The following is a 26,141-nucleotide window of genomic DNA, read 5'->3' on the forward strand; positions in this document are numbered from 1 at the left end:
AGTAGTTGATTATCTGCATGTCTGTTTTTGTGTTCATGCTATATATGTCTATAACTTCATAATTCTAAGCCCTAAAAATGTGATGTGAGTTACTTATGAGTAAAACATTATATCCTTAGTCCTGCTTCTTTTGAACGACATTGATGCTACTTTTGAAGGCATGTAGCTGTGAGAAAAATCTTTGTGCTATTCTAATATAAAAAGAAAAACCGTATCAGGAAATACTTTCTATGTGATTAATGAATATATTAATACACTCTTGAAGCTTTATTCCCATTTATGAATAAATTATGGTGCTAACTACAAAGACATTCAACTTTTGGGTAAATCTAGTTTTTACTAACACAATCTAAATTTTTCAAATATATTAGATAGCTGACAGCTATCTAAATGATTTTTTTTCTATATTTTTTTTTCAGGAAATTCTCCAACTAAGGGAGTTGCCTTCCAGCTAAGGGAGTGGACCATGCCACTCTTATGGTAACATTCAAAGGATGCGACGTGTTCTTTGTCTCACAATAGCTACCAAGATCGATAACTACTCCATAAGATCACACACATTAACATTGAAACTTGTCATAAATCTGTGACTCGAAAGAGCTCCCTTTACCACTTCAAAAGTGGTTTTCTTTTTCCTTGGAAAAGCCTAGAAGATGGCAGAAATTGTGTACTGTCAAATAAGTAGTGATAAATCTCAATATGAGAAATGTGTGCAATAGCCATGGTGGTCAGAGGCCTTGGATTTAGCCTGAAAAACAAAAAAATGTACACAATCTCTCTTCTCTTCAGAATTAGTACACAGTTATCACAAGGTTAGAATTGTGTTTTCAAAGCCTGTAAATATCTAGGAACACGGTATTTCTTCTTCTGCCTCATGGCTTTCTAGAGTATTGAAGAATTTTACTTTGTTGCTGCTCTCCATCAAAGGGTATCTATTTTGAGATATCTATTTAAATGCAATATCATTGGAGAGTTAAGGATAGTTTTGAAGTCCCGTATGTGACAATGCTCTTAATTCCTCTCATTGGATGAATCACAGCACCCCAGAATAGCTGAGGCTGGCAGTGCCCTCTGGGTCCATCAGGCCCACCCCCGGCCCCATCAGGGACACCAGAGCATGGGCTCAGACCCACGTCCTGGCTGCTGAAGGTTTCTGAGGAGCAGAGCTCAGTCCTCTTTGCACCCTCCCTTCAGATATTGATCCATATTGCTGACATCTTCCCTAAGCCTTTTCTTCCGTTGGCTGAACAGCCCCTGCTCTCAGCCTCTCCTCACAGGAGAGGGACTCCAAGTCCTTAGTCATATTCATTGCCCTGTGTTGGACTCTCCCCACTACATCCTGGTCTCCCTTGTGCTGGGCGAAAGAGGTTCAACTGGACAAAGTGTTCACCAGTGCTGAGTAGATGGGAAGGATCGCTTCTCTCAACTTGCCAACAGCAGTCATTTCCCCAGCTTAATTTTATGTTCCAACTTTAAAATAAGGGAGAAGTGCAGAAAGCTAATCATATACTTATTACAATTACACAAGCAGTGTTAATGACCAGGATTGCTGAAGGATCTGGAGCACAACCATTATGAGGAGCGGCTGAAGGAACTGGGATTGTTTAGCCTGGAGGAGGCTCAAGGGAGACCTAACGGACTCAGAACGGAGGCCCAGCCGGCTTCCCCCGCCCGCTGCCAGGGGAACGGCCAAACGGCCGCCGGCAGGTCCCTCACCACCCACCGCCCGGCGGAGCCGTGAGTAGCGGGAGGCGGCGCTGCCACCGGCGGTGGGAGCAACCGGGGTGGTATGTGAGGCCCTGCCTGCTTGCCTGCCTCCGGGGGAGTGCTGTTTGTTTGTGGCTACAGCGGATACATGGAGCTTTCTGATGTGCTACTTAAACAGGGTTCTCAGCCTTCTGTTTCCAATGTACCTGATGCTTTGCATGACTTACTTGCTGAAGTTCATTACATGAGTCATTTCTGAAGACAAGTCTGAGGTTAAAGTTTAAGGTTTTTGCCCCTTGGAGTTCCTAGCAGCTATTCTCTTAGTTTTTTCCTCTCTTTAACAACATGTCTAGGGGTAGAAACATGAAAAGAGTTGGTGTGAAAGTTATACCAGAGTTTGGTTACCTTCTGAAAGCTCGGGTTATTATTTGAAGAATGGAGTTTCACTCCATGGTAGCACTGTGTTGAAGCAGACTTTAAAGATAGTTTGGAAACAGTATGGAAAGTAGGGGCAGCTGTTATTGCAGTGATGCTAACTGGTGTCTGGTTCCCATCTGTCTTGTTATTTCTTCGGGAAAGTAGTTAACGAGGAATAGGGGAATTTGTGGCAGGTTTAGTGAACGTGACCTAGCTCACAATGTTGTGAAGTTCTGTTCACATTCCAGTTTTGAGAGCCTGGGTGAAGATTGAGGAAATATGTATCAAACATCTTAAAGCGTCAGCTGTCATGTTTCACCAGGATATATCCCCATCAACAGTCCTTTTTGTGAGTTCTTCCTTATTGGTTGTACTGAGATGTGGTTTGGAAGAGAGGTTGGTCATGATCCCAAGTGAGAATCCAGTATGTGATCATGTTGGTTAGGGAACTAAGCTATTCTTTCAAATTGCCCGGCTTGTGAAATGTACTATGAATCATAGAAGCATAGAATCATAGAATCACCAAGGTTGGAAAAGACCTAAAAGATCATCCAGTCCAACCATTCACCTATTACCAATAGCTCCCATTAAACCATGTCCCTCAACACAACATCCAGTCTTTCCTTGAACACCCCCAGGGTCGGTGACTCCACCACCTTAGTGCTTGCTAACAGAATGAAAAACTTTTTGAGTGTGCTTTCAGGAATTTAGGGATCTGCTCAAGTTGTGGAGGTCTTTGGTCTGAAGCCTTTTAAGGTTGCTCATCATGGAGTTGCAGCCTCTTTCGTTAGTGAAATAGTGCCAGTGTTAAATACAGAAATCTATTTCAGTTTGGACATAAACCAGAGAACTTTCTTATTCCTCTTTCAGTACTTGCTGCAGTTTTAGATGAAAGTGTCATTTGGAAGATTGTGATCCACATAAAAGTTCATACTGCAGTATTTGACCCTAAATATTTTGTATCATCTGTTAAAATCCCCTGGAAGTTTTGGTGAAATTGATTTAAATGACAGTGAAATTATTTTCCTTGATATTTTCAAGATGCATACTAAAGGATTATGCTTGATGTTAAAAGAGAGTTTGGAGTAGGAGTAGCTATTAAGTGGGTAAGAATGATCATTATTTGTAAAGTGATAAAAATCTCATAAGGCAAAGGCTTATATGTGGGTTTCCTGATTAGGCATCACTATGGTAGTTGCAGCAGAAAACCACTGAGATTAGGGAGTTTGCCTGCAAAGTGATTTACAATTGCTTTAGAATTCTGTATCTCAAAGCTGGACATTAGACACTTTGCAGAATAAAGTCTGGTTTTCTGTATCTTTTGCCTTCACAGCATAAGCAAGAAGCAATGAGAAACTAAGAAAATTTGAATCGCTGAGACCTTTCTGTTTGAGTTCAAGGGACTTTGATACACAACACTTGTGCTACCAGCTATGGTAAGGTAGTTACAGCATTGCAATCCTAGTCCCAGGCTAGCTTCACCCATGTAGATGGAAGGACTTCGTATTGGCATAGTTCATCACTCACACTGAGGAAGGGCAGCAAGCATTATGCCAGTCTGTGCATGTGGATAGGAAATTAAACTCTCTGCCTAGCACAAGAAAAGAAAAAAGAAAAACAAAGAAAAATATGCTTACATGAACTTTGATCTGTGTACACTCTGTGAACTGTTGTGCATTTGAGAACATAACTGTGGTGAAGGAATTTAGAGACAGAATGAATAACTTTAGGGGAAAAAAAAGCCTCTTCCACATTCTTTTTGCTCAAATATGTAATAAAATCTCATGAAGTTTGGTTTTTTTTAAGTATTTAATTCATTTTATTCTTTATTTTTAGCTTTGTCTGAAAATTTAATTACTGAATCATAGAGCACAAGCAGTGAGTAAAGTTAACAGTCACATTTCATGGGTAAAAAGATTTGTGATTCAGAATGTGTCACTCTGGGAGGGAATAAGGGTAATAAGGAAGCATGAGCTTGAGAAAACAGCAGTTCTACTAATCTTGAGGGTATTGATTTCTTAGTTATCAGTCTTCTCTTTTTTTTGTCATGTAAAACTTTGACTTGGAGCTGTCATCTTCTAAGGGTGTCATGCAGGACAGGAGCAGAAATGTGCTCTTAATGTAGCTATAGTGAAATGTACATGTTAGTCTTTACTTTTGAATGTTTATAAACAGGCCGCCTGAAAACGTATACTTAAAAATAACGTTTTATTTTATTTTTAATGAGATTTTCTATTAATTTTATTTTTAAAATGAGGCAACATCAAGAATTAATTAGCTGCTCAGATCTGAGTGGTGCCACGTAACACATCTTGCTCCAGCTGAACAAAGGAATGATTTTATGGTTACTCAGCACTTGGTTTGGAGTTTGGCAAGATCTCTTTAAGCTAGAAAATGCACAGATGCAATTTCATGTTATTTAGCAGCGCGTTGTGTTCGTTTTTCTCAAATTTTAAATAGACTTCACGAGCCTGCCAAATTTTCAACTCATTTTTTTTTCTAATCTTTCCGACTAAACTACTTATATAATATACATAGTAGCTAAAATTACCACTTAACTGAAAGCTCCTCCTAAACATAAAAGAATAAAGTACATACAACTTGATGGAAAATCAAACCAAGATGGGTGTATCATTTTAAATGCTTATTTCTTCTTCTTCTTCTTTTTTTAATTTTAAAAATTCTTTTTTTTTTTTTTTAAACGGCATGGCATTGTCCTGCTAGGAACACACCATATCTTACTGGTGGCACTGAGGAGCAATGGAGGTGCTCTGAGCAGCCACAGCACAGGAGCTTTCCAAATGCCTCCATAAGGACACAGTGCCTTGCTGGGAAGAGCTGCAAGCACTGTGCAGGACAGGATCACCTACAATTTGAAATGGTCTGGAGAAGTCAGGGAATAAGGTGTAAATAAGAAAAAACAAGTATGAAGTACTATGCTCTATGTACATTATTTATATTTAGGAGAAGAAAGTGTTAGGTAAGGTAGTGGAACATCCATAGCTTATAGTGCTAAAAACAAAAACAAGTATTCTGCTGTTGTGACAGCACCAAGTGTTACACCAGAAAATGAATCCAAAAGCGTTGTGTAATACTTCTTCTTCTTAGTACTGAGACATCAGCTGGAAAGCCACATCCTCTTCAGGGAATGTCCTTCCAGCTGAAAAGAAAGTGGAGGAAAGCAACAAAAAACAATAAAGATATAAAAGTAGAGGGGTTAGGAGAATTTTATCAGTTTAGTGTATAACAGCGGAGAGAAAGCAGTTCTCAAGTGTTAAGTAAATTGTTTACAAGATGAAAGTAATCTATTATTTTTTGTGTCCATAGAAATATGGCAAGATTACATTATACTTTAGGGAAGCTGACTAATGGTGAAGATGGTTGAGTTTGGTTTAACTTTGCAAAGATTCCTTTTAAAAACTGTCACTATAAGACTTTAAAGCAGGTTCAACAACATTTGTTAGAAATGGTTTGGATTTAGTTGAAACTGCCTTGGATCTTTCAGTTAATTGAGGCATTATTTTGCAAATGAAATCTGTCTTCACATTCTACTATGCCCCAAAAAAGAAATAAATTCCCACTTAGTTTTCCCCCCTTCTGTTCTGTTGTAGAATTCTGAAATTGCTTAATTAAATACACCATTTCTTTTTTTTAAATTTATTTGCTTTTCAGATTCTCTGTCATTTTGTCCTTATGTTGTCCTATTCCAGTTTTAGTTCTGTCTCATCTACTGAGGGACGTGGTCAGTGGGCATGGTGGGGATGGGCTGATGGTTGGACTGGGGGATCTTATAGGTCTTTCTCAATTTCAATGATTCTGTGTTTCTATGACATTTCATCCAGTTCTGATGGGTTAGAGTCTCAAAGACTTTGAGTTCCTTCAAGTTCCATGAAAACTGGCAGCTAAGTGGAGGGAGGAAAGAATCAAATTATTTACTCCCTCATAAGAAAGAAGCTATAAATTAACTCTTTACATATTCTGCAGGATAGCGGTCAGCTAGCTTAATCCACTGTCTTTCTGGTTAGCCAGTCAAGACCAAACCAGTAATACCACATGCACATTACCTGAGGGAATAGCTAAGGGAGCTGTGTTGGTCAGGCTCTTTGGAGGAACCAGGAAGATTTTGGTTTCTCTGGGGAATCTGTGTAAAATCTGACTTTGTTGATTCTAATGGCTATGGGAAATGCTGCCTTTTTGGGGCAGTAAAATGTTTTTAATGGCTTTTCTCTGCTATTTACAGTAACAGAGAGCCCATCAGGTGTGAAAAAATAACCATTTCTAAATACTAAAATGACCTTTCGTTCATATGTTATTCCAGAATGATCCTCTTTTTACCATATATATAATATATATAGGACTTACTTAGTTTTCTGTTTTGTATTACCAAACGCTTTCTGAAATTCTGATATTTGTATTTCTGAATATTCAAATGAAAGATACTGAAGGTCATGAACTTAAACAACAGAAGGAGATTCTGAAACAGCTAACTCAGAGCTAAGATACTGAGCAGACAAGCTTGGAAAGGTAAATAATGGAATAACTATAGTGTTGAAGTAAAAGCATGCAAGTCCAATGGTCCTACATTTTGTGTCATCAAAGGGTTGTCAGTGATTTTCTGGGTGGTTTTGTGTGTGTGTGTTGTTTGGTTTTGGGTTCTTTGTTTTTTTGGTTTCTTGATATATTATCTTTTTCTTTTAAGATGCTTATGATTCATTCTGACAACTGATAAGGAAGCATAGGGGAGTCTGCAGCTAAATCACAGACTGGTTGAAATTGCTTAATTTGTCCTTGCTGAGTGTATGTTTTAATGCAGTTGAGGAAATGATGCTGTTGTAAGACAGCATGCCTAGAAAAATCCTTCCTCTGCTACTATTTCTTGAAAGAAAAGAAACAGGTAGATGTTTTATTATTCAATGTGAAACTCATTGCAACTGAAAAGGAAATAAGTTTGTCACAGGCTGTTGTTTTTTGTTTTTTTTTTTCCCTGAAATTTCTTTAGCACTTTGAGAATGTTTTATTATTAGTGTATTTTTTATTACTAAGTAGTATTGTGATTTTAATGTTAACAGAAATGACTTAATTATCACTAAGTAAAAGATAAACAGTAATTAACTGCGTGGTTTAATAGAATGTAGGATAATATATTCTAAGTATATAAGAAAAGAGAATGAATTAAACAAGAATATTTTGCATTATATCTGTTAATGCTTGATCTCATTTTTTGTTTCTTCATTACCCTATTTTTTAAAAATGGAGTTCAAAAGTGTCAACGTTTCTAATGCTCAGAATAGGAGATGTGATTTGTATGAACATATGCAGCAATTATGCCAAAAGTAAATTTCTTCCGTTCTGTGGTTACTATGGTAACCAATATTTACTGTATTTCATTTAGACATATACAGCAGAATGGAAAATACTAGGTTTAAGCTTTAGTAATCTTTAAGAAAAATAAAATATTGTTCTATTGTACATGATATTTTAATTACGGGTAAAGGGATGGATCAAATAACTAACATGCTTAGTAGCATGAGCATTGGTAGTAATCATCTTTAAAACATATTTGAATGATTCTTCTGGTAATGGAAAGTCAGACGCTCATTTCTAATAATTGAATTCAGTTCATTTTTTGCTTGAGCAGAGAGATTGTGCCTACCACTGTCAGATCTCTTTGACCCCTCAAGAATAAGAAAGAGATTAATACTAGGGATGCTCCAAAAATAATGCCTTCTATTTTATGATGTTGGCATACAATGTCATAGGTGGATGTTGGAGTTATAGCAGTAGAGATTGAACCTTTCCACCAATTCTCCATTATGTCTTGCTATTGTACTACATATGGCAACAGAGGAGCAATCTGGCGTCTGACCTAGAAGTGTGTGGGAAGTAAAGGTGTGTTACTAAATTCCTCCAGAAAAAAATGGCCCCCACTGAAATTCATGAACACTTGCTGAATGTATATGGAGACCAACTAGTGGATCTGAGCACAGTAAAGCAGTGGGCAGTGTGTTTCAGCAGTGGTGACACTGACAGTGGGTCATATCTGCTTGTGCAGATGTTTATGAGCATGGCATTCAGGCTCTTGTTCACCTGTGGAGAAAATGCAGAGCTAATGATGATGACTGTGTTGAAAAACAGTGTTTTGTAGCTGAGAATTTTCTCCGTCAAATAGTACTATTGTGCTCTTTGTATCTGTAGAAAATAAATAGAAGGAATTATTTTTAGAGTGACCTACATATTGTGTTTTTTTCTTATCATTAGGCTGCAAAATACTGCACAATAATGCTTGAAACACAATTGTTTTCCTATTCTTCTAAGGACACTGATGAGCCACCCCAAGGTATGTCAATATATTTTCTACTATATGGTTTTCAAATAGCTTAATGAAGGGTTTAAATTTAAGACGTATGTTATATTCAACTTTTTATTTTAATAGTGTGCAATGTTAGTTATCTTTCATGGTTTTTATCACTTATGCTTCTCAAAATTCTTCATAGCAATTATGCATTTGTATACTTTGAATGTGTCATTCACTTATTGGTGTCACTCAATCATCTAATCATAGTTCAGTTTTTTACCTAGAGAAAACAAAATTAGCTAAATTTTACATAGCATATACACTTTTTTTTTTTTTTTTTTTTTTTTTTTTTTTTTTTTTTAGATTTTAAGAAAAATCTAGTGAATGTTTCCACTTTCTCACTGAGTTCTATAAATAACTTGCTTTTACAAATGGCTTAGAAGACTGGAGACATTGTTTGCAAGGAAGCAAGAGATTAATCTTATTTTATTAATGCTGTTTCAGATGTTTCTGGTTTGTTTGTTTGTTTGTTTGTTTTAAATTGAGGTACTAGATATATTAATGAGGTAAGGACGTGAAATAGTTTTTACAACAAAATTAATATTCATTTGGTAAACAGTAAAAAAAAAAAAGTAGCAGCAGAAGCAACTAAGTGAAATTGAAATAATATTGACCTGGAAGTGTGAACTTCTGTGAGCACAAAAAGATCCAAAGTCTATGTATTCTTAGTCAGTATAGTGCAGTGTAGACGTCCTGAGGAAGGTTGCTGGAAACAGGCTGAGGAAGATTCTGTGAGGCAGTTTTTGCCATCCATTTTAGTGGGCTCTGTCTTTCCAACAAAATTTTGCAAACTGCCTTTTCCATTTTAATAAAGCTGTTTGTCATAAAATAAGGTTAAAAGGGCCTTATGTGACCCACAGCCTTCTAATCTTTTAGTCTGACAATTTTAATTAAGGCACTGAAAGATTATTATTATTAAAAAAACAAAACAAAACACAAAACAACCACCCACTAACTGTATGTGAAAATTGTCTGCTGATGTACCTATTTTACTGTGTAATCCCTATAAATTGTTATTTATGCTAAATCTCCAACACACATTAAAGCACTGTGTGTAAATAATTAGTTAAGGTTCTGTGCTTGTAGGACAACTGCTTACACTTTTTTAGTTGGTCTACTTCTAGGTTTTATTGTCTTGTGGTGATTCCTGATGTCTTGCATTGGTGATCCCTTCAGTAAGATTCTCCTTCTGTGTATTGATTAAATAGATAATATTCAGTAGTGTGACAGAGTGGAATTTATGTCATGATAAGGCCAGCACGCTTGAAACAAAAAGTGGCTGTGAAATCTGTATGTTCTTATGAAAGAGTTCATATGTGCCTTGTAGCTTTAATTTCCCAACTCCAAAACTGTTGTTCTGGAACTTCACCCCTTCATAAAATTGAAGCCAATGCCTATTGGCATCAAGTATCATATGCACAGGAGTTGGCTAACCTTGCCTCTTTGGACTGTAAAACCTCTTCTGTTTGGCTCTAGCTTTTTCTGCAGTAGCTTCCAGCCTTGCTTTATGGGACTTTGATATTATTCTTTCTCTTTGGATAATATCTTCACTGAGGACAATCCTAAAGTCATCAAACTCAATTCATTTCGGATTAATTGTATAAAATTAATTGTAGAAAACTGATGTTCTGACCTTCCCGCTTTTATCACATTTCATCTCTCTGACGTTATTCCATCATATTTTTTCATGCATTCATTAATCCCTCTCTTCTCATATTGAAAAGGAATAACCTTTTTCTGCATGAAGTGAGCATAGCAATAGACACAGCTGTTGCATTCTCATATCTGGTGGTCAAGACTGAGGTTTATCAGGTTCCAAATTAAGGGATATAAACCAAGTATCAAACTATCTGGTATCAGCCTGCAGGTAAAGCTTGGCAACATTCTGTATTCTCATTGTATCTGCAGATGTGTGGACCACCCCAAGGCAACGGAGCTGTGCTTTTGTAAATACCCCATTACCATGTATTAATAAAGCCATTCATCACATTCAAGAGTTGGAAGTAAAGATGGGGAAGTACTTTCAACAGGTACATTTATGATTGAAAATGGCTGAGTGCTTTTTATATAAAGTATATTTTTAAATAAGATTACTATGGTGATTTTCTCTCCTTTATAGTAAGCAGTGTATTTTTTCCTAGAGAGCACTTAACAATTCCTTGATTAAATTTTCTCTTCTCTCTTACTGAAAGCCATGAATTCAAAAATGTTATGGACCTTCTTCTAGCAATATATGATGTTTTCATAGCCTATATTGGTTTTGTAAATAGGAACAAGAATAAAGGGAAGCTGAAAATGGGTAGTTAGGTGAAGAAAGAATCAATACATTCTGTTGTAAAGTACAGTAAAACCTTCCCATTATCTTCCTTGAGAATGTGGTTAGTGTTATTTAAATAATTCATATTGGAGTGTTTTCCAAATATTTAATAAGTTTTGTGTATGTCTACACTGCAGTAAAGGATCTGATCTCTACCGTTGCAGACAAGTTATATTTAAATAATTTAGCTCCAATGTTGACTGTTTCATAATCACTGAAGTACATCAGGAAGACAATCACACTTCAGTCTTCTACACTGTTAAATGCTCTGCAGTGAGCATTTCTGCAGCTACAGCATGAGTACTGGAGGAATCCAAATTGGATAAGCTATAACAATATCTTGATATACAATATAGACATTGATGGAGAATTTCGTATTGCCTCATTCACTTCTAGTTAAAATAATGTGAGAACAGTAAAATTATTTTAGGTGATAATTTTGTTATTAATATACATGAATTAAATGAATAAACACTGATCTATCCAGATGTTCATTCATTTTAATGTATATGCAGTCTCTTGTGTGTCTTCCAATTCTAACTTTGTGTAAAAACATACAGAGATTAAAGACAATTTGCAGCCTCTAGACAATGATGTTGTTACAACTGTTATTTAAGATGAAGACAGACAAGGGATTTCTGTACTGTGTATAGTCCATGGATACTTTTTAAAATCAAAATTAGGCTTATATACTGATATGAGTATACTCCTACAAATATAGGGAGCCTTAGATTTTACATATCTGCACATGAGTTTGTTCTCATCTCTACTAGTATATTAAATATCATCAGTTAATGTGTCCAGTTGACATAGAAAACCTCAATATCCTCATTGCTATATTCTTATTATGAAAAACAAGATAGACAGTCTGTGCAGTGATTTGGGGACTGCTTTATCATTCTTTCCAATTCCTGAACTGTTTTGAAACTGGGAGTTATTTGGGTATGTGGTAATTATAGTGATAAGTTTTTGTTATAATCTTATGATGCAGTTAATAAAGTTTCTGGGCCCAAAAAATTTGCCTGGCTGCTTTTAATTTACTGTTCTGGATGTAAGTCTAAGGAAGGAAAAGAATAGAAAGTTCAGACAGAAACTGTCCAATAGTTTTGAGATTAAATTACAGAGATTAAGAGTGGCAATATAATTAACAATGTAAAAGGATTTTAAATAGCATTACAAAGCTGATTAATATTTAACATGTACTTACAAAGAACGGGTTTCATTACCAACCTTTTGGAGATCCTTACAGTTTTTCAGAATTCAAATCTTTGTAATTATTTTAAGGTATTAAGAAACATAGATCTCTATGCACTCTAATTAGATCTTTTTACAATACAAAGTCCAGTAGCCTTTTTATTAAAGTTATGCATCATCTGAGATGTATAAAGGAACTTGTCCTTTATTTTGCAGTATGACCATGTGTTTAAGGAGGAGAAAAAGCCATGGTAAGAATTATGCATACAAAATCATACAAACTGTTGTATTTTTTTTTTAATGTCAGGTGATCTTTTGATGAAAAATCAGTGTGACTATAATGCCTTCTCTGTGAACTTTGAAGTGTACCTAGTTCTACTGTTGTGCAAAACACATTTAAATTAAGCATTCATAGTGCCTACAGGAGCTTCTTATTTCAGGACACCAAAAGTGTTCGTGCAGTATTTCTTATATGTTCCCTATTCTGTGTTTAATATTCAAAGTTTCAAGGGGATCTTGGGTTTCAGGATCCATCTAAATGATAATTTTGCTGTGAAGTGTAGTTCAGTTATTGATAGTTTTGAAATTGTGCCTCGTCTGAGGTACTTAAATACAGCTCAGTATCCCCATTTTAAGCTCTCATTGCTTTAAGTTACAATATACCCAAAACAAAGTTGACTGCATAATTTTAAATTGAATGAATTGTGATGTGGGCCACTTTATGATGTAGTTCTCATTACAATGATTAAAAAGAAGAGTTTGAAGAGGAGAGCGTATCTCATGCATTCAGCTTGTCCTCGCTGTTTTGCTCAACAAAGCCTTTATTTCTCTGTGTATTTTTGTGTCAGATATGACTATTGAGTCAGTTTGTGTTTGCTTATTTATCCAACTCCTCTTCGCCGAACATCTGTTTCTATATCTAATTTGAAATCTCTTCCATCACCAAGTCCTATTTTCCTTATCAAATGTCTTATTATTTTCCATTACTGGAATCTTCCCAGTACCTGACATGCATTTTCAGTTAATCGAAGGAGGCATCAATTTATTTTTTTTTTATTTTTATTTTTTTGCTTCACAGAATCAGTACATTTCTGTGGATTGCTTTCAACTCCACACTTTCACATTATGCATGTATGTGTGATGTACCAGTTCAACTATAGTTTTCATTTTGTCTTAGCTGCATGTGACAGGTCTGTATATGCTCTTTAACCTGAACACGTAGGCATATATGGGTGGTGGTTATCCTTCATCACCTTCTTCTCAACTCCAGTAGGCTAATGAGCCTCTTGAGGTCATCCGAGACCTCTGGTTTGCTTCTGTTCTTTAATTATGTGGCTTATTTCTTTCCCTCTCTCACTTGCAGGTTAGATTTATCTTGATCTTATTTTAACAAAAAACTCCTTTTTTCTGCTTTTGAAAATCCCAAGATTTCAAAAGCTTTTCTTCTGGAAACTGATGAAGCCATAGTGTTTCTAAAAAATCTTCAATTCTTCTCCTTCGTTGTTGACTCTGAAATGATTACATCCCTTAAGCTAATAAAACAGAAACTACTTCTGACTTGCAGTGGCAGTGTATCTGTGTCTGATGGTGACAGTTGATACTTCTACTGCTGAGAAGAGTCTGCAAAGTATAGAGTATATCGATCCTTTCAGTTCAGAACTTGGGCAGAATAACATCTTATCTTCAATGGTTTCTTTGGCAAATATGTAAGAACAGTGTGCAAGTACAAGACGTTAAGGAATCTATTTATTTCTGTAAATAAAACCAAGAAAAATCATTCATGTGAAGTTTACACAATTAAGAATTCTTTTGAATGACTTGCATTCTCTTTTTTTAACGGTTACTCTATATAACCCAGCATTTAAGTTCTAAGACTGAAGCTATAAGACTGAAGAAAGGCACTTCTGGCTTAGTGAAAGTAATATTTATGTAACAGTGGTACTTTAAATTCAGTCTAAAATTTTTTAGTGACAGTGAGTTTTATCCCCAGGATAACAGAACAGGTCTGTGCTGAATCTAATGAAGATACATGGTTATCATTATCAACTAATTTGGATTTTCAAGATGCTATTGTATCTCGTGAAGGTAAAATGCTTGCTTTATGGTAACCAGCATAGTACTTAGTGGAAATAGTTACTTGCCTTCATTTAATATATGCTTTGCATTTAATAATGCTTGCTGACTGCTTGATAGATCTAATGTAAATGATATGTGCATCCTTTGAAATCTATCGGTGTATCATTTGTCAAGGTGAAAGACACATGGGTTTTAAGTGTTGTGTTAAATACCATGAAATCATTCTGTTTGCAAGATGGTAATATACATTTTTCTATGTAGATTTATACTGTATTTTAAGCCAGCAGAACAAGTTATTTTGTTTTTCATTTAATTTCAGTAACACGTGTAACTGCATCACTGTTGCAGGGTTTCCACAATACACTTCTGATACAAAGTTATGTTTCTTACAGTTGGTATCTTTGTTCATATTAAATGTTTATGAATTGTTTTCAGTATTCAAGAGTCTGTGTGCAGTTTACACTACAATTTTTTCCGCACTGCTAACCTGAGTTGATCCTGTCTACAATGAATGGTATAAGAAAGTTTTTGTTGATGGCAGCAAAGCTAAAATCCAGATTTTCAGTAGCTATCCTTATTTTCAATGCTTACAGCTTTTAATCAAAATGATTTGGGGAGTCAGTGATCATTGACTGTAGAATTTAAATGGAAATGTCTTGAATTCTGTAATTTATGCAATTTCCTTTTTATTTTGTTTTGTTTGCTTGTTTGTTTGGTAGATCAGGTTAAGGATGATGACCTCAAAAATATTTTACCCAAAACAATTAGCTAGGGTATTTTTGATAGCCAGAATAAAATGTTGATGGCCCATTTGTATCATGATGAAAACTAGTGATGTTTGCTGTTGAGATACTTCACTGAATATGCTTAGAATTCTGAAGACTTTAATGAAGTCCCTTATACTCCCTGGAGAACATAAAATAAGTATTCTTTAAAAACAACAACAACAACAAAGAGATATTGAAGAACTTGGGGTAATTACTTATCCAAAAAAGAAAGAACATTGTGTGCCATCTCTGTTGGTATGTTTTTGGAAGTAAACCGGAAGAAACTTGCAAGTTTTGTTTGCAGCCAATTTTTGCTTGCCTTGATACATGTGAATAAGCTATCTTTATACTGAGGATGACTATGCAGTGTAAGTTTAAGCTATCATAAGAAATAATGATAATGTATTATTAAAGAGCAACGTAACTAATTGTGCTTACTGTGATACATGCAGACAGGACAACTTTGTCTTCAGAATGAAGCTGGATTAAAGAGCCTATGATAAAGCTTTCATAAAAAAATAATATTTAATGTATTTTTAAAGACAGCAAGACATTAACCTTGAAGCAGGAAATGGCAGCTTTGCTACTGGAAGTTACTAAGCTAATTAAGCGACTGGAGGCTGATCGTATGGAGGCAGAAAAAGCTTTGGAGCGGGAGAGACAGCGAAGGAAAAAGCTTTGCATGGAAATTGATAGTATGTCACTTTGGAGGCTTCAGCACTTCCCTGCTGCTGTGCAAAAAGGTATCACTTTTGAAGCTAGGAATATTTGTTATTTTCAGTCAGTTCATTACCAGGGAAAATAATTACACTATGAGAATAGTTGTGTTTACTGTAACAGAACTGCAGGGTTTACTTCTTGGATTTTGGTATATTTAAATATATATTCATGGAAAAAAAAATATATCAAACAAACCAAAACCCACACAAAACATACTATGTAATAGTTTAGCATTGTTTCAGAAATAGCTCTAGGGTAGGCAATACACTTAAGATGATGAAGAATACTTTTGTTAGGGCAGGGAATGAGAAGTTTGAGCAGAACTATAAAATAATGTAATTGTGCTAAACTGTAGAATAAACCATCAATTTTAATAAAATAAAATGTGATAAACTTGATCAAAGTATTTACATAAATTGTTGGATGTTATATTGATCGCATTCCTTGAAATCCCAGGTTCTAAGGACATTAGAGTTACCTTCTGTGATTAGCTGGCATCTACACAATAGAATTAAAAAAGAAAAGAAAGAAAAAAAAGGGAAAAAAAGCATCTACTTTGCAGCTGTTTGCTATTTGTCTTCTGGCTAACAGATCATGATGGGAAGTAGGTATCATCTGAACCTAGACTGAAAATCTGATGCCTGTGGGAAAACATGTAACTACAGGAAAATTATAAGTATGCATGTATTAGTATTGTCTATTAGCGTGTAATATGTCAAATGTCAGTCATATTCGTTGACACTCTTAGGTTAGTGATCAGGGTGGATTGCTACTATTTCCAAATACTCACTTAACTATTACAGCTTTTTTTATGTCTGTGTTCTTAGTACTGTAAAATGCTGACAGCAGTCTTAAAATCACCTATTTTTAGCTGGTATCACCTATTCTTTTTAAGGTTACCATGCCATTCTTTGCCCTTGAAACTTGTTCATTTGTCTTTCTACCTTTTCTGTTTTTTTTTGGTTTTTTTTGTTTTTTTTGTTTTTGTTTTTTTTTCTACACACTGTGACTTCTGTTCTTTGGTCACATTTATTACTCACTTTAAGTACATACCCTGAGTGCATAGAACATTTTATTTTCTTTAGCAGCATTAGTATAAGACTTGAGTGCATATCAAATTATTCTTAAGAATCTCACCCAGCTTTTTTATCAAATCACATAAGAGTTTGTAGAACAAAATAAAAGGAATTTTAATAATTTTGAATGCCCCTACTGTAGTTGCACGTCCTCAATAATTTAAACCTTTTAGAAGTAAAGAGGCATTTGCTGGAATATTCCATAGTTTGGAATCAGGTAAGATACACCCAAAGCATGTTTTAATCCTGTCAAATAGATATTCGTTACTGTATAAGATGTTCAGAGAAACATGAAAATGTCTTTCATCTTGGTGTTTAAAGAAACAAAACATGACAACAAATAGCATACAATTAAGAGTGCAGGATACCAGAGCCTTGATTACAAATTTTAATGAATTCTAGTGAGAGAGAGTACTGAGGAGAGCTTTGAAAGACTAGAAAGAAACAACTACATGGTACTCCAGAATGGACAAGCAGGAGAACAAAAATTGTCTTTCAAATCACAGAACAACTTATATGAAAAATAATTGCACTTCTGCCTTGTCACTTAGGGTTTCAGACCTGTGTGGCCACAAGCAACAAGCTCTGGTTTGTGTGATTTGATGATTTAAAAAAAATAAAAACTAAAAGACATGCTCAATGTTGTCAAAGTGAAGGGGTTTTCTAAAACAGAAGAATGAAGTTACAAAGATGACAACTGTTAACTTCATGCAGAATCCAGAATAAACAATTTTCTTCTTCATTGGGAAGAATCTTTTAAAAACAGATACACTGATACTAAAGCAGTCAACAGATGTAGAGGAAAGGTGACTGGCTGTATTAGAGAACAGATTCCATAGTGGCAGGTTACCTTTCCTTTCACAATTCACTTTTCTGCACTGAAATCTGAAGATATGTTAATTATAATGCAACAGCTTCTTGAAATCAGTGAATGCTTTTTTTGCTTATATGATTCAAGCTCTTCACTGTCAACAGAGAATGGCAAATGTTGACAGACGTGTTTGCTTTTTTTTTTTTTTTTTTTTTTTTTTTTTTTTAATCTATGTAATTTACCTGAGTAATGTTATAATACTATAACCATGAAATTCTTGGCTTTTGCATGAGAGGACAGGTATGACAGGTGAACTTATTTTTTCATCTGTTTTTTTCCCCCCAGGTAGATTTTATTCCTATAGCTGAGGAGTAAGCAAGCACAACATCAAACTTGTAGGCTTTTTATACAGTGTGGCACTATGATATTTCAAGTTAACATGCTTGTTTATTGTCAGTGAGTAATGGGTGTCTTGGTGGCTGCCAAACTGGTCTTGCAAGTATCTTTGTTTCTGCTTTTATGGCCTTTTTCTCAGTTCCTTTACTTTTGCAACACATCACATTATATGAAGATACTGCATGGCTCTCTGAAGTCTCTCAGTCAACATCCATAAATCTTCAATTCCTTTTCACAGAAGTACTCCATGTTATCCTGTAGCTTCTGTGGGGGTAGTTTATTATTTTTGTATCCAAATGACTAACAAGATATATCACAGCAGAAAACAATCAGGACCCTAAAATATAGGAAGCAAATCTCTTTCTGTATTAATGCTGATTTGAGGGCTGGCAAATTATCCTTTTTATTATTATTATTATTTTCTAAAGGAAAACAGTTGAATTCTAAAGAAATCTAGGTTTTTGAATTCAGAGATGCAGTGGTCAATTTGTCTTCACTTAAGCATTTTTCATATGATTGGTAGCCATTACAGCTCTGGAATGTCATCTTCTCCTTGCGGTCTGCAGTATTTTTCTTAGACTGAGAGCAGCAGAGCAGTATTTATAGTTATTCCAAGAAAAAAGCCTCAGAGAATGTCAGTCAGGTCTTCTCAGTTGTGTTTTTGACCACTTTTTACAGTCTTGTTTTGGTATATTGTAGAAGAGGAAAAATATAGGTTCAGAACCATCATGATATCCCATTACATCTGTTTGTTACTGTGCAGCTCGACTAAAATTAGAGATGGTGGGAAGTCAGTTAATATTCCCAGACACTGATTTGCAAAGCATAGCAGTGGTTTGTCTATAATTTTACTGTAGTTTTTTGGAATTATATTGGATGCCAAAAGAAAGAGAAACATTAAGATGAAAAGTAGTGACATAACTTATAATAGTGAGTGCCTGGTTGTGGAATCACAGTCCTGTGGTAGATATTCTGATGTTCATCATCCTGGTTTCTCATGGTCCAAGATATGTGGGATATGTTTTTAGTTTGAAATTCTTATCTTTTTTCCCTAGGAAGGCAAAATATAAACACAGTCCTGAGAATATATGAGAATAATTTTTTGGTTTATATTTATTTGCTTCTTAGTTTATATATTTATCTTAGCTAATGACTAATGAATTGGAAACAAGAAATCATGGTTAAGGTGATACTAATTTGCAGAGATTGTCACGGATTTTTGTTTGTTTGATTATTTGTTTTTAAAACAGAAGTCTCTGAAGTGTGGTTTATAATGTTCTGACAACAAAGGGAGAGGTTGAATAAAGTATCAGAATCAAAATTAGTTCATAGAGAAGTTAGAAACTGTTTCAGGAGAAAATCCTGTGGCAACTGAAAGGTCAAATTTTCCAAAGCAAAAAAAAACTGCAAGAAGGTTAATAATATAGCTTTGTTCTCCAGCACAGTAATATGAGCTGCAGAGCTACTACTTTCCAAGTTAACAGCAGTAATGCAAGATGCAAAAAAAAATAAAGAATACAAATATTTGGGGGGGGGACCTGTTTCTTTTGCTTTACTGTTTTGCATTCTCTATAAATATCAGAAGTTTGAAATAATAGAATAATGATTTCTAAATGCTCTTAGTGTATGCAGTGATAGAGTGATGTAATATATACTAAAAAAAATAACCAAGACACAGCACGGCAATAAGAAAGCAGAAGTTGGGTTGTAAAGGTTAACCAACTCCCCTCCCTTAATTTGTCAGTAGGCTGTGGCAGTGTGATGTTGTGTCCTTGGAGTAAATTTGTCATTTTCAGGATTATAATAATTCACAGTATCATCTGTAACACAAAAAATTATGCTAAAACAGAATTGAGGATAAAGGGAAAGGACCCCCAGGGATGTTATAATTATCCCTAATCTAAGTAATACAAACCCAGGAGATTCTTAATTAAGAGTTTACATGTCCCATTCTGTGTAAGCACAGAATTCTGTTATTTCTTCAGACTTCCCTTGATTTCCATTATTACTGATTCCTGCTGGCTTTAAATTCTGTATGACTCTGAGGTAATTGCAGTGACACAGCCCATCTTCAGAACTGACCTCTTCTGAAATATAATAAAAATTCAGTGTAAAACACGTTTTTTTATTATTATTATTATTTTTCATTTTACTGTTAGGCATCACTTAGTACGATATAGAAAAGCCACTTTCTCATACAATGTCTCTTTAACTTTTAGTGGCACTGAAATAATACATTTGGGAATTTATGATTTATGTCTTGTTAACACAGCAAAATATATAAAGGGCTAAGAAGTAGCGCCAGATATTCCATAGCTACTTCTCAGAGCTAGAAAGCCTTTTCTTCTCAGTAAAATGTTGTTATCTCTCTCAGATTTATAACAAAAGTTTACTCATGTTTAGATATTTTTTCTTCCTCTTAATTGATAATCTTTTTCACTGTTAAACCTCAGCTGCTGCAGTACTGTTAGGACACAGTCTGTAATAAGGCTTTCTTTCTAAGCAAGATGAAATATGTTCTGTCATTCAGCAACCAATGATCTAGTTACATATTTTCTCGTAAGGGCCCTCAGGAAATTTATACCAGTGTAGGAGAAGTAAATGCAATGAAGTGAATTAAGACTGACACATTTCTGTGTGGCAACATGAATCTGTTCTTCTTGACGTCTTTGAATATTTATCTGTGGTTTAGATTTTTTTGAAGCCCCATTTAGTTCAGAAAGTGTTCCTGAACTGAAAACAGTTGTCATATTAAGGGGATCTAGGATATATACTTGCCTTGTTCTTCTGCATCCACATATGTCAATTGCTGGTTACTGGGAAGTTTACTACAGCTCTTTTTGTGTGGTAGCAGCCTCTCAAAATGTGCCTTAAGGCTAAGTGTTTTAATTTCCTTCATGAAAACAAAGCCAGCACTCACTCTGAGAATTTACTTGAATGATGTAGTTAGGTTATTGAGTTTCAGAACGGTTCCACTGCTAATGTACTATTTGGTGATGTCTTTTGTAACCAGTGTCTTCTTTTGTCCTTTACAGTAGTTTACAGCAAAATTTTGCAAGTCTTATACTCGGTATTGTAACTGTGTATTTCCTAATCTCACTAAGCATTCGGGGTGTCGCTCAAATACACATTGTGTTATGCTAATTATCAATTTAACAGAATATGAAAGGTGCGCTCGAGATATCTTAGAGCTACAATGGCATTTTGATTGCAAAAGCCGTCAGCTGCGACAGGTACAAAACCAAACACTTAAGATAGAAGCAGTCACCAGAAGGATTCAGGAGGATGTAGACTTCATGAAGAAACACAGCCCTCTGCTGGAAGAAAAGTTGAATCTGGAGGGTGAAGCTGTGAAGGATGTTTTACTGGCTTATGAGAAGGTCAGTACAAAAACAATCACAAAAATACAAACCCTTTTAGAGCAGCATTATTTTGGCATCGCCAGTGTATCTGCAATTTTGGAGGCAATGACTGTGAATTGTGTGCCTCAGTGCAGACAGAATCCAGGGAGCATAATGCTGTGGGCCTTTAATAAATGTCTCATAAACACATGTAGAATGTAAGTCTGAATTTGTAAGCTTGTTCCATGTGTTTTGTGGGGGGGGGAGGGGGGGACATGAGGGGCTTGGGAGCAGAAAATATAGATGGCACATATCTGATGTTTGCGTAGATTCTTGATTCTTTTCATATTTCTGACAGACATCAAGGTTTGATCCAGACTGGGGAAAATGTGAAAACGTTAGATAGTAATCAAAGATACTGAAATCAAATTATTTCCAAGCATTGATGCCTTTTTTCCCCCTGACTTATTGGTACTAACATCAATAATAAATGCTTGATGCAGATAGTTGCAGACTGAATAATCAAAGTGCAGCAGAGTTGTAGATAGTTTACAAAGGGTATCAGAAAAGGAGGGGTACTGTGTAGCCACAAGTTAAGGTTTTAGAACTGATTATTTTCGATGTATGTTTTATAATTACTGTTAATCTTAAATCTAGAGTTGAATCTATTTCAAGGTACTGCATTTACACTTTAAAAATGATCTTATGTTTCGATGTGATTCTGAATAAAAAATTATTTAAACATTTGCTTTATTTTTACCTTCTCACGTATTGAGGTGTCAACAGTCATGTCAAAGTACTTCTAGAATAAAGAACAGTTAATTAAACATTATGTCACCTAGATAATATGAGAATTGTTGTAAAGTAGCGTCCTTCCAATTCATTTCCCTTTCTTAGTTAAATATGAATGGGACATAATCATTACTCTGTGTATGAATGACAGATTGCAAATTCTTTTCTTACATGTTTTCGGAAATCATTCTCTGCACACCAAAACTTGCATATGGTTCTGACTATGAAACAGCTGGTAGTTCGATCAGTGATATATTTTTAAGATACCAGCTAATTAAAAATCAATTTGGTTATTTCAGTTTTCATTTTGTATCCTTTTTTCTTGTTAATTTCTTAGAGTAAATTGTATGCAGTCAAAAGATTAAGATGCTCTAAAATACAGATCAGGAAACAGACTTTTTTTTCCAAAGACTAAATTAAATTAATGCTTTTTCAGTGTGCTTTCTTTTTTCTTTCCTTCCAAAAAGAGACGCCACGTATCTTAAGAAAACAGATTTTGTGTTCCCGTAATTCATTTATATATTTCATTTCATCAAAGTTTCTAATTAACAAATTGTGGTCTGATTTACATGCTGCTCATTACTCCTTTTTTTCCTGTGTTTTTCTTTTTTCTTGTTTTCCTCTGTGGCCTGAGGAAAACAGCTCATATTGAGTTTTCTTTACAGTTGAAACAGTTACTGAAGTTTGAATCCTAGGTTTTAAAATCCAGCAACCTAGCATTCACAGATTTTGTATTGTGTTTGTTGCTGAGATCTGTAATATTTTCACAAGCTGAGGCAAAAGGCACGTGTACAGCACTAAGTGGACAGAAGCCACTCAAGTAGACCCAATACCATCGATACCAGTGAAGAATTTGTTTATTGTCTGCATTGTCTTAGGCTCCTGTTTTACACAGGTGACTGTAGGGCTGCACATGCTTCAGGGTGTTTCCGATATTTAAGTAACGATTCTGTCAGGCTACTGAGAGAAACCTCTGTGACTTCTTCCAACTTATTTCTTTCTTTCTGCTCCAGAGGTCACTATCTTCCCATGGAAGTCGCCACTTTTCACAACAACTTCTATGTTTTACAACAACAGAATGAATGGCCTCTTGGTATCACTTCCTAATATCATGCGACTTCACAACAATCTGTTGTCTTTTGCTAGGGTGTTTACTGCAGACCATGCAGAATTTGTTGTTATGGCATCACAAAATGCTGCTGCAAATTTAAACTTCAATTTTAAAATTAAAATGAATGAAATGAACCTAGGGTTTTTTGATTGCTTGTTTGTTTTTCGGTTATTATTATTTGTGACATTGTGTGTGATTACTATGTAACATCTTTCAGAAAACATGTTTTATTTGCTTAGGCATCCAAACTATATTCTGATGTTCATTCTGAGCTTGTGAAAATTCAAAAGACAATGAAAAGAATTGATGAAGAAGCTAACAAGAAGATAAAATCTATGTATGAGAAAATTAAATGTGCTGAGATGCTGCTAAGTCAATACAAGTAAGAGTGGTATGCGTGTTAGTTTTTAGTAGTGAAAATGAAATTGTAGAGAATTTGCACTTAGAAAATATTTAAATTCTCATTTTTGTAAAATTGAATAGTTATACCTAAAATATGTTTTTCATAGAATCCTTAGAGTTCAGACCTTTAAAGGTCATCTAGTCTAATCCCCATGCAAGGAATAGGGACTTGCACAGCTAGATCAAACTGCCCAGGGCTTGATCCAGCCTTACCTTGCAAGTCTTCGGGGACGGGACATCAGCCACATAACTAGGCAACCTGTTCCTGTGCCTCACCACCCTCATTGTAAAAGACTTTACTCTCTTTGCATTAACAGAATAAGGAAGGGATAAGGTCAAATAATATACCCAAATATAATGTTCCATGAATCAGTTCCTGAGCTGCTTTGTTGTTTTATTTTTTTTTTAACTTTATTTTACTTTAGATTTTTTATTCATTTTAACATAATTAGATGGATAACTGGATGATTCTAGAGAGCCATGTCAGTCTACCTTTGTGCTTCCGTGAACTACAGTGACTATTATAGATGTAAAAGATGTAAGAGCTGTTACTTTTACTTAGTGAAAACATCTTTGCCAAAGAGGATTCTCACATGTATCAAGGAATTTACATGTTCGACTCTTTTTTTGTGAGAAGACATCAAATTCCAGAAAATTATTACTAGGAAAAACAAACTTTGTGATTTTTCTGTTTACAGGCTATCAGCAGCCTATCTGACTTTCTAACACAGCAGAAAATAAGCAGTTACAAATAGTTTGTATCCAAGCTCATTGTAGTTCCTGTATTTTGGCAGTGAAATAGCATTTGTCTACCAGACTTGTCTACCATGAAACTGAACATCAAATCTTCAAATAACATTTGTGACAGTTTCGGATACTGCTAGTGACCTTTTCATTTTAACTTCTGATTAGGAAAAATTGAGATATTTTTAAACCTGTATTATACTGGTACACAATAGAATAAAACAAGACATTCAGTAGAATTTGAGAAGAAAGTATTTGGTATCCTCTGTGAAGGGACTCACTCTCAGAAGGAAAAGAAGAGGGTATAACTGCTGTGACTGTTTTCTGTGGCTTTAGATTTTCTGTATGGACAGAAATGAACGTAGTATGTTTTCTGTTTCACCTAGTTAATGTATTTCCCATTTGTTGCACATGACAATGATGTAGGCTCTTGTGCATCTTGCAACCATTTCTATCCGTGTGAGTGGTAAGTTAAACTAAAAATGCTAAGGAATGTCAGCATTTACAGGAAAAAAACACAACTTTTTTTTTTTCCACCCCTCAGTGAGGAAGTCAATGGTCAATTCTATCTTTTTCCAGCCATTTGATAGGCTTACAACTGAAGTCATGCCTGCGTTGCTGAAGCAGTTTCTTGAGTTGCTGTCTGAGGAAGATCAGAATAATGTGGTGTTTATAGGTTTGCAAAAGGTAGATTTGTGATGGCACAGACTTGAACAGCTCTTCTGTTGATACACTTTTTTATATGTTGAGTACCATCAGTGAGAGAACTGAAAATAGTGGGGGAGAGTTACATCCCACAGTACAGTCTGTTATTTTCACACATATTCACTATGGCTGATAGTGGCATACTTTTCCATGGGAGTGTACTCAAAAAAAGTGATAGCTGATATGCAGTATGCCTGTTACATGTCTGTCATCAGAATAATTCCAAGTGTCATTTATATGGCAGGACAAGGGGAATGGGTTTTAAGTTAAGGGAGGGAAGATTTAGGTTGGATATCAGGGGGAAGTTCTTTACAGAGAGAGTGGTGAGGTTCTGGAACAGTCTGCCTATGGCAGGGGGCTTGGAGCTTGATGATTCTTAAGGGCCCTTTCCAGCCAAAGCCATTCAACTATTCTATGATACGTTGTGAGTGGTAGGACATAACAGAGTAGAGATATTTGAGGTGTTAGGTTTCGTTCTCATGATATATATATTCTGTGACCTTTGGATCTCGAATTATTAACTAAGTTATTCTCTTCATTGAACAAAAATAATAGACTAACATCAGCAGTCATCATCAAATGTTAACTTGATATCCCTCTATTTCTTTTACCTTTCACAAAAAAAACCAAAAAAAAACATTCTCTTGCACCACTGTAACAAAAGATCTGTGCACATAACAAGGCCTAACAGTTCTTTGTTGGAGTGTTTTCCTGACTATTGTTGTATTACCTCTGTCTGTAATTATGGGTGGCTTTTCTTCTGATAATTCAGAGTCTGCTGATACATTTGCAAGTTGAAGTAAGGTGTTTAGCTCCTTTTTTGACTTTGTCAACTCTCTGCAAGTTCATTTTTACGTAAAGAGTTGGTGTCTTGTATAATGGCACCGAAGATAACAGTTGCAAGATGATTCAGAAAAAAAATCACTAATGGCATTTGTCCATGAAATGGCACTGAGCTAGACTGATTAAATGAAGATAGCTGTGAACTAGATTTAGCCACTAGTGGAGAAAATAAGTTGACTCTTGTTTTAATAAAAGCGCTGAACAAAAGTCTTCTACTCAACTACACTAATGCCTGTTCAGAAGTCCAATTAGAAGCTGCGGTGTTGGCAGACTTTTTAAGTACAAGTGAATGGGTAGCCTGAGTAATTTTGATTTCTGGCTGAAATTGTATGAACCTGCCAGGTTGGGTGTTTTGAAATTCTCTCAT

The 26,141-nt window shown here is 35.3% G+C and overlaps 1 protein-coding gene across 1 annotated transcript in view; it reads left to right on the forward strand.

Annotated features, from left to right (window-relative positions):
* Positions 1–26,141, forward strand: part of CCDC178 (coiled-coil domain containing 178) — a 171,395-nt gene that overhangs the window by 20,272 nt on the left and 124,982 nt on the right. The window contains exons 2-9 of the mRNA XM_072328076.1: positions 420–480; positions 8,383–8,461; positions 10,388–10,509; positions 12,207–12,241; positions 13,981–14,075; positions 15,376–15,576; positions 20,996–21,216; positions 23,320–23,462. Of these exons, the coding sequence (XP_072184177.1) occupies positions 478–480; positions 8,383–8,461; positions 10,388–10,509; positions 12,207–12,241; positions 13,981–14,075; positions 15,376–15,576; positions 20,996–21,216; positions 23,320–23,462 (899 nt within the window). The 5' untranslated portion in view covers positions 420–477. The remainder of the gene's footprint in view (positions 1–419; positions 481–8,382; positions 8,462–10,387; positions 10,510–12,206; positions 12,242–13,980; positions 14,076–15,375; positions 15,577–20,995; positions 21,217–23,319; positions 23,463–26,141) is intronic.

This window comes from Excalfactoria chinensis, chromosome 2, assembly GCF_039878825.1.
Source record: "Excalfactoria chinensis isolate bCotChi1 chromosome 2, bCotChi1.hap2, whole genome shotgun sequence".
Taxonomy (NCBI): Eukaryota; Metazoa; Chordata; class Aves; order Galliformes; family Phasianidae; genus Excalfactoria; species Excalfactoria chinensis.